At 43.8% G+C, this 13963-nt stretch overlaps 1 protein-coding gene across 1 annotated transcript in view; it reads right to left on the bottom strand.

The window, feature by feature from the left end:
- The window catches only part of GLCE (glucuronic acid epimerase), a 41008-nt gene that overhangs the window by 6219 nt on the left and 20826 nt on the right, over nucleotides 1-13963 (bottom strand). Inside the window, exons 2-3 of the mRNA XM_088139250.1 lie at nucleotides 7976-8565; nucleotides 1042-1287 (exon numbers count right to left, since the gene is read on the bottom strand). Coding sequence (XP_087995376.1) covers nucleotides 1042-1287; nucleotides 7976-8558 — 829 coding nt within the window. The 5' untranslated portion in view covers nucleotides 8559-8565. The remainder of the gene's footprint in view (nucleotides 1-1041; nucleotides 1288-7975; nucleotides 8566-13963) is intronic.

Here is a 13963-nt window from a genome sequence, read left to right as displayed (position 1 = left end):
CCCGGGGAGTACAGCTTGAGGCTAAAATGTCTTTGTCTTTTAAAGTAATTGATTCATTAATTCTAATGGCTATTGATTACCTTGGGAAAACATGTCCCTATTAATGGGGCTGTTTTCATACAAAGGATGGGAGGGGGAATGATTGCAATCATTAATTTTGCTGTAGGAGTTTTTTCCCTTTCATCATTAAACAAAATTGGATATTAGGGAAGCTGATGTATACAGAAACATACCCATTCCTCCCAATGCTCATGGGACACATCTGAGTCCTGAAAAAAGAAGTATTTTCTGATGCTGGGCTGTTTGATAAATCTGGCAGCAATAACCCTAGGGCAAGGGCCCTAGCGGAGCCATTAGGGTCTTCCAACTCACAGCTCAAATGAGTGTCTCTGGCCTTTGACTATGAATTTAGCTCTCCCTTCCACTGCCTTCACGTTATTCTGTCCCCTTTCCCAGCCTCATCAATACTCGTTACCCACATCTTTTAGGTTCCACCCTCAGCCCTGAAAAGCTGTCTTTTTTCTGCCTGCCTCATTTCCATTTGGCATTGCTCCCCGTAGCTCTTTCTGGTCCGGCACTGCTCCCTCCCTCTACTCCAACCCCAATATTATCATAAGGGGACATCTCTGGACAAGCGATGCATTCTTTCTATAGCACTTGGCCTTCCAGGGGTGTTACGGGGAATTGCTGTCTGTCCAAGCCACAGTGAAATCAAACTGCACATGACTTCCTCAACATGAGATTAGCTTGGAGCCCAGGTATGTGCAATGCTAAATCAGGGGCATTCAAATTCACAGAAATCTTGGAAGATTTTGGCAGTCTCAGGTGGCTTTTTGTAGACCAACACCAACATCTCATGGGAGTTCAATAATTTGGGAATGCTGGGGTGGGGATGGGCAGAGACATCCAGTTACATTGCCTGAAACTGGGTACATCCCTTTTGTCTTGGTGGCCCCCAGAATGAGAACTGTAAACCAGGAATCCCCAAATTTTACACAAAGGAAAGGCAACTTGCTGTCCACTTGCCTTACACTGACTCACCAGGGACAACAAAGTGCTTGACGTTTGTCAATCTGGATTTGTCCAGCAGTGTTGTGACAAAACAGCCTTTGGGAACCATCCATTTGCCTGGCTGGCTGCTCTGCTCCCTGTCTTCCGCTGTTTCGTACCCTTCGATGTGTGGAGGTTTCTCAGTCAGATTTTTGCTGTAATGGCTGAGCCCATATTGGGCAATCTGGATGGGATAAAAGTAGCCTTGAGGTCCCCATTGTGTGGAAAGTGGCACACCTGAAAGACAAGAGAACATTTCATACATCTCTGTGCCAAACTCCAGGGTGGCTGTGTGGAAACCTCCTTCCAGGAAAGTCCCAGTGTTCCTTGAAACCTGTCATTTTTTGCCCGGAATATGCCAATGTGGCCATTTGGGGATGCTTTATCTGTTTCTATGATTTCAAAACAGGCATATGGTATCTCATATGGTATTACTGTCACAGAATGAAAGATTTTGTAGCTGAAACACCCTACCAATGGCTAATGCATCCAGTCTATCGTCTTCATCCTGAGACAGAGACTTTAAGTGGTAGACTTCAGAGCCCAAAACATCTTTTGGCCCTTCCTCTTTTCTGCTTTTCCCCCACTCATAACTTTTTATAATCCTCATCTGATGAAATTTCTGGAGAATGTTAAACCTCATGAGCATTACTCCAGTTGGTCACGTAAAGGTATTGCTCAACTGTGGATTTTAAAGGTCTCAAATAATCACACCAAGGTGGAATTTCTTCCATTTTCTTGACAGATGTGCAACCTATTCAACTGTGCAGATACCAAAAGATACTATCCAAGAGAAATAGGATGACTTAACCCAATTACGACTTCTCAGTCTGGGGAACCACCTCCCACTGAGAAAGAAATTGCCCCCCCCTCCATTATTGGGTTTCTGTACCCTTTTAAAAATTGGATTGTTCCAGAGAGCCAATGGAGTATAAAAACTACTGGTTTATTATTAAAATTGTACTGCTTGATTTTATGTTTAATTTTATATCACGGATGTCTTATTGTAATTTTATTATATTCTTGAAGGCCATATTTATTTTTCAGACGACTTTGTTCACCACAGAACAAAACCAATATAATTAACACAGCCTCTACCCTCCTGGCTTTTTGGAAGCAGGTTAAAACTAGCAATAGAGCTACTATTAGGGACTAGCTTGTGATGGTAAGGTGGTGAAACATCAATATTTCTGCACCCTTGTTGTGTCTGCAGATAGCCACCCAGTAGCCCTGTTCAAGGGAACTCAGGCCCTCTTGGGGAGAATCGATTCCGAGGTTCACTTGCAGGGCCACTGTGAGGAATATGCTCAGCATCTGTTCGATAAAGTTGCTTGGGTTCATTCCAAGTGGGACTCTGGCCTTGAGGCAGCTCCCATGGAGATGACTGAGGCTCATTCTGGCTGAGTTATCTGGGAAGAGCTTGAACCTGTTACTCCTAATAAAATGGACAGGGGTCTTGGGACTGCTAGCTCAGCCACCTGCCTATTAGACCCATGTCCCTCTTGGCTTGCTAAGACTTCCCAGGAGGTGACTTGTAGTTCTGGCAGTAGTCAATTCTTCCTTGAGAAAGGGGTTTGCCCTGTCATGCCCAAAAGAAGCCATTGCTGAACCTACTGTGCTAGGCAGTTTTAATTCTATCTCCAACCTTCCCTTTTATGAAAGATTGTTGAGAAAGTAGTTGCATAGCAACTCCAAAGAACTCTGGATGAAGCAGATTATTTGGACCCCTTCCAGTTGGGTTTCAGACCTGGACATGGGATCAAAATGGTATTGATTACACCTGTAGATGATCCCTGGCAGGAGTGAAATGGGGGTGGCGCATTCATCCTTGCTTTTCTTGGTCTCTCAGCAGTTTTTGATACTATTGATCATGGACTTCTGGACTGGCTTCAGGGTTGGGAGTGGATGGCATTGGTTCTCTTCCTTCCTTGGGGCCAGTTCCATTCAGGGTTAATGGTGGGAGAGGGAGAGGTCTTGCCCAAGGCCTCTGCATTCTCTCCACTCCCCATTTACATGAAGCCACTGGGCAAGAAAGCCAATGGCATGGGGTGAGCTTTATGGCTCCACCCAAGGCCAATTACATGATGCTGTGGGAGTTCTGTCTTGGTGTCTGGAGTCTGTGGAGGGTTTGGATGGGGCAGAACAGGCTTCAACTGAACCCTAGCAAGATTGAATGGCTTTGGGTTTTAGATCCCCGATCCCAGGGATTTTCCATCTCTTGTTCTGGATAGGGTTGCACTATCCCAAACAGAACTGATGCACAATTTGGGGGTCCTCCTGAACATGTAGCTCCTTTTCAAGGAACAGGTGACAGTTACGGCCAGGAGGGCTTTTGCACAGCTTTGGGTTGTGTGCCAACTGCATCATTTCCTGGACCAAGTTCATGGTTTAGTCACCTCCTGCGTACAAGACTGCAATGCGCTCTTCGTGGGGCTGCCATTGAAGAGAACTCCGAAGCTGCAGCTGATACAACATGCAGCAGCTGTTGTGTTTCTCAAGCCACGAGTCTTAGACCCCTGCTCCACAAGGCGCATTGGCTGCCAGATGCTTCTGGGTTCAATCCAAGGTGCTGGTGATCACCTATAAAGCCCTTTATTGCATGGGGATAGGTTATTTGCGGGACTGCCTCTCCCCGTTGTGTGTGTCTGCCCTATCGGACCCAGGAGGAGAGGCACGTTACGTGTCCTGGCCACCAGAGTGCCATCTGGTGGGGGCCAAGAAGAGAGCCATTTCTGCAAAGGCCCCTGCCCTGTGGAACAACACCCACCCACCCCAAGATCAGATTGGCCCTGACCTGTTGGTCTTTTACAGGGCCCTGAAGATGTGGCTGAAAGTGGGAGCATCAATTTGAACTTGTGAAGTGATTATGTTGATGTTTGTTGTTTTTATCTTGGCTGCCGATTATGTATTTATTTTGGGGTTTTGTTGGTTTTAATTATTAGCCACCCAGACTCACTTGTTTGAGATGGGTAGCCACATAAATAAAACAAATGAAGGGGGGGGGAGTTCCATAACATGGAGGTTACTACCAAGAAGGCCTGCTTGTTCCCACCCCATGTACCTCAGAAAGTGGGGGATTCTCAGCAGGCCCTCTCACAATAATCTAACCAAGCAGGCAGATTCTATTCATTGCCTAATATAACTTGGTGCTGCTGGACTTTAAATATAATGCCCAGCACATTTGGCTGGACCATGAAGTTGACTGGTAACCAAATGTAGGGACTTTAAAACAAGTGTTATTCTATTTTTTTCTACCAGCTGTAGCTTCTGAGTAATCTCCAAAGGAAGTCCCATATAGTACTGTTATGTTGTTTATATTATATTATATTATATTATATTATATTATATTATATTATATTATATTATATATTCTTACTTTACATTACCTTACCTATATTATATTATAGACTACATTCAGCGGTGGCCTGCAAAGGTCTGGATGGGGTGGAATAGGCTAACACTGAATACCAGCAAGACAAAGCTGCAGTTACACAAAAGCCTTCTGGTTCCATCTTTGACTCAATATGAGGTTATGCTACCTCTGAAAGATTCTTCCTGGATTTTTGGCTCCTGGTGAAGCAGCAGGTGGAAAACCCTGGATTTTGCTCAGCTTCAGGTGCACTGCTGTAACCTGAACCGAGAGGTTCAGGAACAGTAATTCATGCCTTTAACAACTTTTCCTTGGTTTACTGTAGTCTGCTCTACTGGCTCTACTCTGAAGACAATTCAGAAGCTACAGCCAGTGCAGAATGCAGTCGCTAAGTGTTGACCAGTGGAAGCTTCTGCAGCAGGACAACAGTGAACTTATGGAAGGTGTGTTGACCATCAATAGGCTTCGGGGTCTAATTTAAAGTGCTAGTCATCTATATACTACTAAAACTCTCATGTCTGTCAGTTTCTAACCTTCAACTGAGCGAAACAGTGCATCATAGGGCAACAATTATTCAACCCAAGTACCTCAAATGTGCTAACTTACAGATGGCATCCAAGGTCCAGGACCTATTACTCCCACGGGACTGAAATTTAGCAAAGTTGTGGCCGCTTCAGCATGGCTGTACTGCTGCACTGCCATGGTCAGACAAGGTCACGTGATCATCATAAACATGTCCCTGAAATCTTTCCTGCCTCCCTCTGGCCCCTGCACCCAATTGGCTGGCAGCAAGGCCTGATGGACGAGTGGCAATCGGTTGCTTTGGAACTGAGGCTGAAATTTGAAATTGCTTAATGGCGGTGGGTGGTGAGGGAAGGAGGGAGCAACTCAGATGCCTGCTGGTGAGGCAGGGCTGGCTGGGGGGCCACTGGCAGTCAATGGGTGAGCCTTCTTCCTCTCTGGAGGTGGCCCTTGGGGACACACCGGAATGGAGAGCAGGGGTGCAGTTTTCCTCGTAGTCCATGGTTCCCTTGGTTCCCCTCCCCTCAGGAAAGTGACAGGCAGTTCCGCGGGTCAGCCGAGGGGGCGGGGGCAGCGGCTTCACCGGGGCTCTACTGAGGGTTGTGAGGGGAGGGGAAATGGCACCAGCCTATATTGTATGTGGAAAGAAGAATGCTCCCTACCAGCTTCCCACAAATCAATGGGGAAGCTGGCAGGAAGTGTGAATGCTTCGGAGGTGATGACGGCACCATATTGGGGATTGAAATTTGGTAAAGTTGTGGCCAGGACCCATTACTCCTGTGAGACTGAAATTTGACAAAGTCATTTCCAACGCTCCCTGCCAGCTTCCCACAAGGGAAATTAATGGGGAAGCCAGCAGGAAGTCAGAAGTCGTTCCCACTCCCACTGCTTTTTTGCCCGCCTGTGGTAACTGTTTCTCTGTTTAAATAAGGAAATATCTCTGAAATGATGACCCAATGGGTCACAGGTTGTCTAATTATCTATAAAGCCATGTATATCTCAGGTATACCTGTTCCAGGTACAATCTGTCCCCCCACACCCGGATGCTCAAGGGGTGGGATTTCAGAAGCTGGTTTTCTCAGTCACAGCTATCTTGCTCTGGAATAGCTTGACCTGAGGGTGGAATGGCCCCGTTCTTATTCTTTTTTTTGAAAAGCCATGCTTTTCCAGACAGACGAGAGGGGGGAGAGATTACTGATAATAACTGAGGAACCTGCAGGTGAACAGTCAGAGATGTTGCTCAGAGATACTTGTTCTGATTTATAATGGATTTATGTCCTTGTCTTTATCTGTCATAAGCCACCTAGAGTTGGCTGATGAAGTGACATACAAATAGAATAAAATGAATAATAAATAAGTGAAAAATACATCTTATGAACACTTTAAAATGCTGACAAGGGTAAAAGGCACAAGGGAACAATAAACAGTATTATTGCAAAAACTAAAAAGCAGATTTTTTTTTAATGAAGAGAAGTCTCTGCAAAAGACTGATTTGCTAATGGTGAGACATTTTCTCCAAACAACCATGCTGACAAGCACTAGAAAAGGCTACACAAATTAAGATGAAGACAAGAGAACAATTAGCGACTGAAGGACATTCTTTTCAATGGTTTTCTTATAAACAGATGAAAGAGAGGTTTAAGATGGACAAAAGGACAATTAGAATTGAGAAGAGGAAAACTGAAGTAGAGTTATGTAAAATGATGATCATATAGTAGCTAAAATATATAAACTGTTATTAAGATTTGAAACAGGATGAACAGGTTAAAGACTGTATGGTGAAATGGGCTGCAAATTTTGGTTATAATATAAATATGGATATATGAAAGAAAATGTGGGAACCGGTGTTAAATTTACATTGTGTCATAATTTAAAAGATAATGGTTATAAAATGATGTATTGATGGTATATGACACTGGTTAAACTGTCATAAACAGAAATATCAAACCAGTGTTGGAAGTGTGAAAAGGAAGAGGGAACTTTTCATCACGCATGGTGGATCTGTGAAAAAGAAATGAAATTTTGGGTGCAAATTCATACAATGATGCAAAAGATATTGCAGAATAATATTACAATGAAACGGGAATTATTTTTATTGGGTTTTATGGATGATTAACAAGACATATGGGAAACTAATACTGTATATGTTAACTGCGGCAAGATTATTGCATGCACAAAGATGGAAGAATAATGAAGTACCCAAAGTAGAAGATTGGATTATAAAACTGACAGAGCTCGTGGAAATGGCAAAGCTGACTGGTTTGGTCAGAGAAAAAAACAACAGACTTTTTTAAAAGACGGGAAGCCTTATATGGGCTTTTTGTTGAAAGAAGAAAAGTCTGAATTGATGATTTGGGGATTAGAAAGGATCAAAGAGGAAGGGGAAAGAATAATATGGCAGTCCTCGCTTAACAATCCTAATAGGGACTGGAATTTCTGTCACTAAGCAATAGTAGGCAAAACATCATGTCACTGTACTGCTTAGTGATGAGAGTTCCCATAGTCCCGGTTGCAGTCGTTAGGCCACTGTCTGGCCAGGACCTGACACTTCTGCTCTGCCATGCTCACCTCCACTTCAACTCCCCCACCCCTCTATCTCCCCCAGCCTCTGCCCTTTTGGCCGCCTTGCACTCCGCTGCTGCCGCCGCCTACCCTTGCCACCCCTCACTGACCTTCACCATCTTCTTCTTCCCACTGCTGACAAGGTGCGCCTGGTCAAGGCAACTGCTCGCCCTTAGCAAGTAGGAGTACAGGGCAGCCAAAAGGACAGAGATGGGGGAGGAGATAGGCGGGGAGTTGAAGATGTTCAGAAGTGAAATTTGATTAAAAAGTTTGATGCCTATGGCTGGCATCCAATCTTGGCACAAAGTTTTGAAATAAAGGACAAAACTCTTTGGGGGTTATTTCTTTTGGCTTCAAATACTGAAAGCAACCTCTAGTTTTAAAGTTTCAATATAAATATTGAATCAAAATTTAGCTATTAATATTCACACCCTCATTGATTTCTACCTGTTTTGAACAAAAAGGACAAACCTTCAACACCACTGATGCACTTCACTCTGTCCCGGACTTCCACGTTATATCCCTCGAATGACATGAAAACACCATCTGGATGATATGGTGCTCTCTGGGCGTACACTTTGGAGTAGCTATGGGAGAACTCAAACCGGTCATAGCCATCATATTGGGCTACTTTCCCATAAACTTCAAAGTACTTTTCCACCCACGAGAAAGGCAGGAAGATCTCACTCCCCTCCCTTCTGCCTTTAATAGTGTGCTCATCATTGATCAGACAATCGATTTCTTCGTATTTCAGCCCCAAGACTTTGTTTGCATGGAAGCTTCCAACAACGGGGGGAGCCTTCTGCTGCTCCTGGGGTGATGCCTCCTCACTCTGCTGCTTGGCTGGTCGGTTCACACATTGGCTGCTCTCTGATGCAGCCGCTTGTTTCTCTGTTCCATCCGTCTTCACGCTGCTCCTCAGGTTATGTGGGAAAGGTGAGATTTTGCCACCGGTACACCGATTCCACAGCAGGATGGTGATCGAGGAGAAGAAAATGCAGATGACAATCAAAGTCTTATAGTTCACCCGAGCTGCCAAGCAACGCATATTCATACCATACCTAAAACAAAAGTTAAATTAAATTAAAAGCCAGAATGGAAGAGCTGATCGGGCACAGAGCTCCCCATGAAACAAGCAAACTCAACAGTTCCAAGCCCTAGTTGATTGCTTTAGGTATCCATCTTGGGGAAGATGCATTTGCTTGGATCTGTTCTGCACCTACAGCTTCAGAGCAAAGAGAGAACAATATTTTATATTGTTTCTTATATAATAGAAGCTTGCAATGGTTTGTAGAATGTAAATTATGTTAGAACAATACACAAAAACTATATTAAAAGTAATGTACAGTAAAAAAAAAGAAAAAAAAAGACTCCAATGGCAGCCCTGACTCAGTATCTTTTTTTCTGAGGGAGTGCTGTCACATTAAGAACTTGCAAGCTCCCCATAGTGGGGAGCCATTCTTTATCTGTAAACACATCAATACACTTTTGAAGCAGAGAATCTGAGAACTGTCAATGTCAGTAAGTACAGAACAATTTGGGGGGCAGAAGAGGGGACGAGCTGGACAAAATGTATATTTGTACATCCCTGGATGCCCTCAGCTAAAGCAGTTCACTGCATATCAGAACAGCAACCACTTGGGAGGCTTGACTTACATTCATCTTGCAGCTGTGTAGTTGAAGAGACACCCTCCCCCAAGTCAGGCTTTACAGGTAGTCCTTGACTTACAATGGCAACTGGAACCAGAATTTCCATTGCTAAGTGATGTAGTCGTAAATCGTGACTGCACTGCTTAGCAATAGGAATCCCTGCAATCCTGGTTGCCATTGTTAACTGAATCCCATGGTCATTAGGCGAGGCGAATTCCTGTCAGCTTCCCCCAACCAAATCAGTGGGAAAGCCAGCAGGAAGTTGCAAGTCCCAGGCGGCTTGCAAGCAGGCCAGCAGGCAGGTAAGTAGCTGCTGCTGGGTGGGGGAGGGTGCAAGGGAGGTGCAGTGAGGCTCAGGGAGGGTGTGCAAACATGTGAGGGAGGTGTGGTAAGGGTCGGGGAGGGTGTGCAAGGGAGGCACGGTGAGGCTAGGGGTGGGTGCGTGGGGGTATGCAAGTGGCCAGCGCAGCACAAGTGCGGAGAGGCTGGGGGAGGGTGCACACTGGGGTAGACTTACTGCAGTGACTTGCAACCTTCCTTGCCTACTTCCCCATTGACTTTCTGGGGAAGCCGGCAGGGAAGGTCACAAACGGCGATCACGTGATCACAAGGTGCTGCAACCTGTCACGTGTGTGAGCTGGTTGCCAAGTGCCCAGATCGCAATTATGTGACCCTGGGGGTGCTGGGATGGCTGGAACTCTGAGGACCCATCGTAACCATCATTTGTTCAGCACCGTTGTAACTTCGAATGGACACTGAACAAATGGTTGTAAGTCGAGGACTACCTGTACTCTGTTCTTTGGAACCTCATCTGCCACTGAGTTTTGGTAGAGGTACCAGTTACAATTAATATCCACCCTCCAAATTTGTAGTAATTGTATTAAGTTAATTAAAATGGTTTAAAATGGGATTATGGTAGAAAGTTAATACTTGGAAATCAAGTTAAGAATCAATTAAAAAGGACTGGATTTAAATCTTTTTAAAGTTTGGTTATGCCCACCTTCCTTATTGACCTTTCCCACTTCAATTTTGGCCCTAACACCCCACACAAGACAACATGTGGCCCTCAATTCTAAAAACATTCACCAAAAGTGGTCTATTTTACTAGTTTTGAACAATATTCTAACTGGAAATAAGTCAAATTCGTTTCCAAAGGGAGCAAGTGTTTCTACTTGAAAGTCCATTGTTTCATCAATGAAACCTCTATTTCGGCCTCTAATTTTGCTTTCTTTTTTCGGTGGTAGTTTCACTTTAAAGATTCAAAAATCATTACAACACACAAGATTCACTGAACATATACCAACCTATAAACCTACCTGGAAACTGAATCCAAAACAGCTGTTTTGGAAAATAAGATGAATGGGGTACTGGAGAGGAAATGTTATATTGCCATGTGATAAAAGAGGACAGTAGTAGCTGACAGTTGTTCTGGAAAGGCAGAGAGGTGGAAAGAGAAGCCCAGAACTGAAGAAACAGCTGCCAAATACACCAGATACTACCCTCTGCGTGTTTTCTCTGACTTTGATCTCTTGTATAAAACTTCACATGTGGTTATCTTAATTCAATCCCTACAGCTGAAAATGACTCCCATATTTCAAATGCACAGATGATCTGGTGGCCTAAAAGGTCCCTTTGAGAGATCAGACAAAATAAGGGAAGAAATATGCTCTCCCAGATAAAGCCCAGAGTTACTGTGGTTTGAGGGAAAATACAGTGCCACAAAGCTCCTCCTTTGATCGATAAACAGAGCTTTCCTCCTTCCCAAAATGTTCATGCAGGGATATCACAGATGGCATCGCCCATGCAATATTCAGAGAGGATTACATAGCACAATGTGCAAGTCGATTTTGCACGTCACCACTGATTTGGGCTGTAATAGCAGATCCATGTGACACTCTTCCAGTTCAAAGCAGGAGCTGGAATATGTAGAAGTACTTACACTTTTACATGCCTGGCAAATGTAAACTTCTTTGGATTGTCCACTAATTGAGACCATGGACTGCACTTTCATTCATCTGACTGAATTGTAGCATGAAACTGTCCTATATTACTGCAACATAGCAACATTTAAATGAATTAACTATACTTTTATGGAAATGGCAACAAGAAATACTATTTTTTTACTTTAGTAGATTTTAAAAAACGCCTTTTAGGTAACGTCTACTAATGTATAGCTGCCTCACCTTTCAGATACTAAGCTAAAAACTAAAGCTAAAAATCACTTTGAACTTAAGAATAACCTTTTTCACGCAAAAATATAAAGCACATTTTACATTTAGTTAAGCTGTCTCTAGTATGGAAAGGAGAACTGCCAAAGTTGCTGGGAATAGGGCGGCATATTAATTTCAATCATCATCATCATCATCATCATCATCCTCATCATCCCCCAGTGAGGCACTACCTTGACGTGGTTGTGGGGTCTGCATGCTCTGAGGAGGATGAGAGCTTTGCCAGACGTTCAACCATGCTGGACGGGACTCATGAGCCAGACAAAGAGTGTCTCTCCCGTAAACAATATGGTGGGACGTAATTTACAGAAACCCATACCAGATCAGTCTTTGCCCGGGTCAACAAGGACCATGCTAGGTGTTCTAGTTCCTGGTGACAAGTGGGCTACAGGACTCAGGACTGTTGGCTGAGCAACCAGGGCCAGCAGCTGCAGAACTACTGGAAGAAAAGTTGTTTACCGTCACAAATATATGAAAACTGAAAACAAAGAAATAATGACCTGCTATTGCAAATCAAGTCCAACAAGAAGAGGACATCTGAAAAGAATGCACCACTTCTGGAAAGAACATCATCCAGAATCAGAAATAACAGAACAGAGGCTAGCAGATCAACGTCGATTTATAACATGAAATAAAGTATTCACAGAAGTAGAATTGGAAGAACTGCAAAGGTCCACCCAGGGCAAAGAAATCAAAGCCTTGCCAGAAGTAGCTCAGACAGTAGAGCCTTCTCCTCAGACAGAACAAAGCCCTCTAACAAAGAAACAAGAGGAATTGAAAAAAAGAATAACTGAGCATCTAGAACAGCACAAAAACAACAGAATAAGGTTGCCTGCATTGAAGCTTGTTACAAAGAAACAGCTAGCGCAAGTATTAAACGATGCCAATACTGTAATATCAAATATAAGCACCAGCTCACTGCAAGAAACAAACCAACTGATGTACAGCACAGCTGCAGTTGTAACTGAATACCTTGCCTGCAAAATCAACAAACAAGAAATAAAGCCAAACAATGCACCACCGAAATGGAAGATCAGGTTGGAAAATAAGGTCACCATGCTAAGATCAGATGCAAGCAAGCAAATCATCACAGGACATTAAGAGAGGGCATCATGTGACTGCAACTTCCGACTTCCTGCTGGCTTCCCCGTTGACTTTGCTTGTGGGAAGCTGGCAGGGAAGGTTGCAAATTGTGATCATGTGACTGTGGGACACTGCAAGAGGCAGAAACGCGGGGTGGTTGTCGAGCGCTTGGATCTCAATCACATGACTGCATGGGCACTGCAATGGCTGGAACTTCAAGGACTGATCATAAGTACCACTCACTGAGCGTTGTCGTAACTTTGGTCACTGAATGAGTGGCCATTAGCTGAGGACCACCTCTATGCAATCCTAATTAATCTTAAGGGAAAACTAACAGGGTTCCTACTAGCCATCACAAAGCTCATCTCAAAAAGAGATCCTGGCAAGAGTGACTCAGGCCCTTGTCACTCTTGTATAGATGCCTACAGTGTGCTCTACCTGGGGCTGGCTTATAAGACTACTCAGAAGCGCAGCTGGTACAAAATGGCAGGTGAGAGCTGCTATGGATATATAACCTTGGTGCTGCACGCTCTGCACTGGCCATCAATAGGTTTCTGGGTACATCTCGAAGGGCTGCTTTTGACCTAAACAGACCGATCCGACTTGGTGCCCAGATACCTGCAGGACCATCCACATCAAGCAGAACCTGCAACCCTCTCTGAAGATTTCCTCCCTCTCAAGAGAAGGGGTTAGAAGGCAGTACTTTCCAGGTATGGTTTCCACCCTCTGAAAAATGTTTCCCAAAGACCTATATGGCATCCTTCCTCCCAGTATTTAGGAAGAATTGTTTAAGAAAGCATTTAATATATGAGACTGTAGATTGTAATTTTTTGTAAATTAGATTGTAATTTTTAATGATATATTACTTTATTTATGTGATTACGTTGTTCTGATTTTATGCTGCAATCTGCCAGGGGTCCTTTGGGAATGTGGTGGTATAAAAATAATTATCCTAACAGGCTAATTTCCTTCCAACAATTCCAGCAGATGCAGAATTCAGTTTCTGGAGAATGCCAATATTCACTGAAGAACACCAAGTTTCTAGCCTTACAGTTGCCAAGAAGAAATATATCTTTGCATGGGACTAATATGCAGTGCCTTAGGAACCAGAGAACCAGCTAAATATATTTTTCAGGGATTCTGTGATCCACATTTGCTGTCTCTTTGCATAATAGTTAAACATTGCAAAACATGGAAACGAACATATACCTGTATTAAGATCTTAAAACCAGGCAGAGAATACCTAAAGTTCCTCTGGTCTAACATGCTGTTCTCCATAATGGCCAATCAGATGCAATGGGGTCAATCACAAGCTGGGCATGAGTGTGTCTGTCAGCTCCCACCTCCCATCTTGCCTCCAGCTACGGAACTAACCCTGGAGGTTCCATAAGCACAGGAATGCGGAAAAGAGCACTTACAACAATAAACACCAAAGTCCACTTTATACTACAGTTCTAGCAAAAGCCATTCTATTGTTTAGCGATGAAATAACATACAT

The sequence above is a fragment of the Python bivittatus genome, unplaced genomic scaffold (genome assembly GCF_059951505.1).
Source record: "Python bivittatus isolate LINGU-HERP-01145 unplaced genomic scaffold, Pbiv_v1 ctg000210_np1212, whole genome shotgun sequence".
NCBI lineage: Eukaryota > Metazoa > Chordata > Lepidosauria > Squamata > Pythonidae > Python > Python bivittatus.
This window is presented reverse-complemented; position numbering and strand designations above follow the sequence as displayed.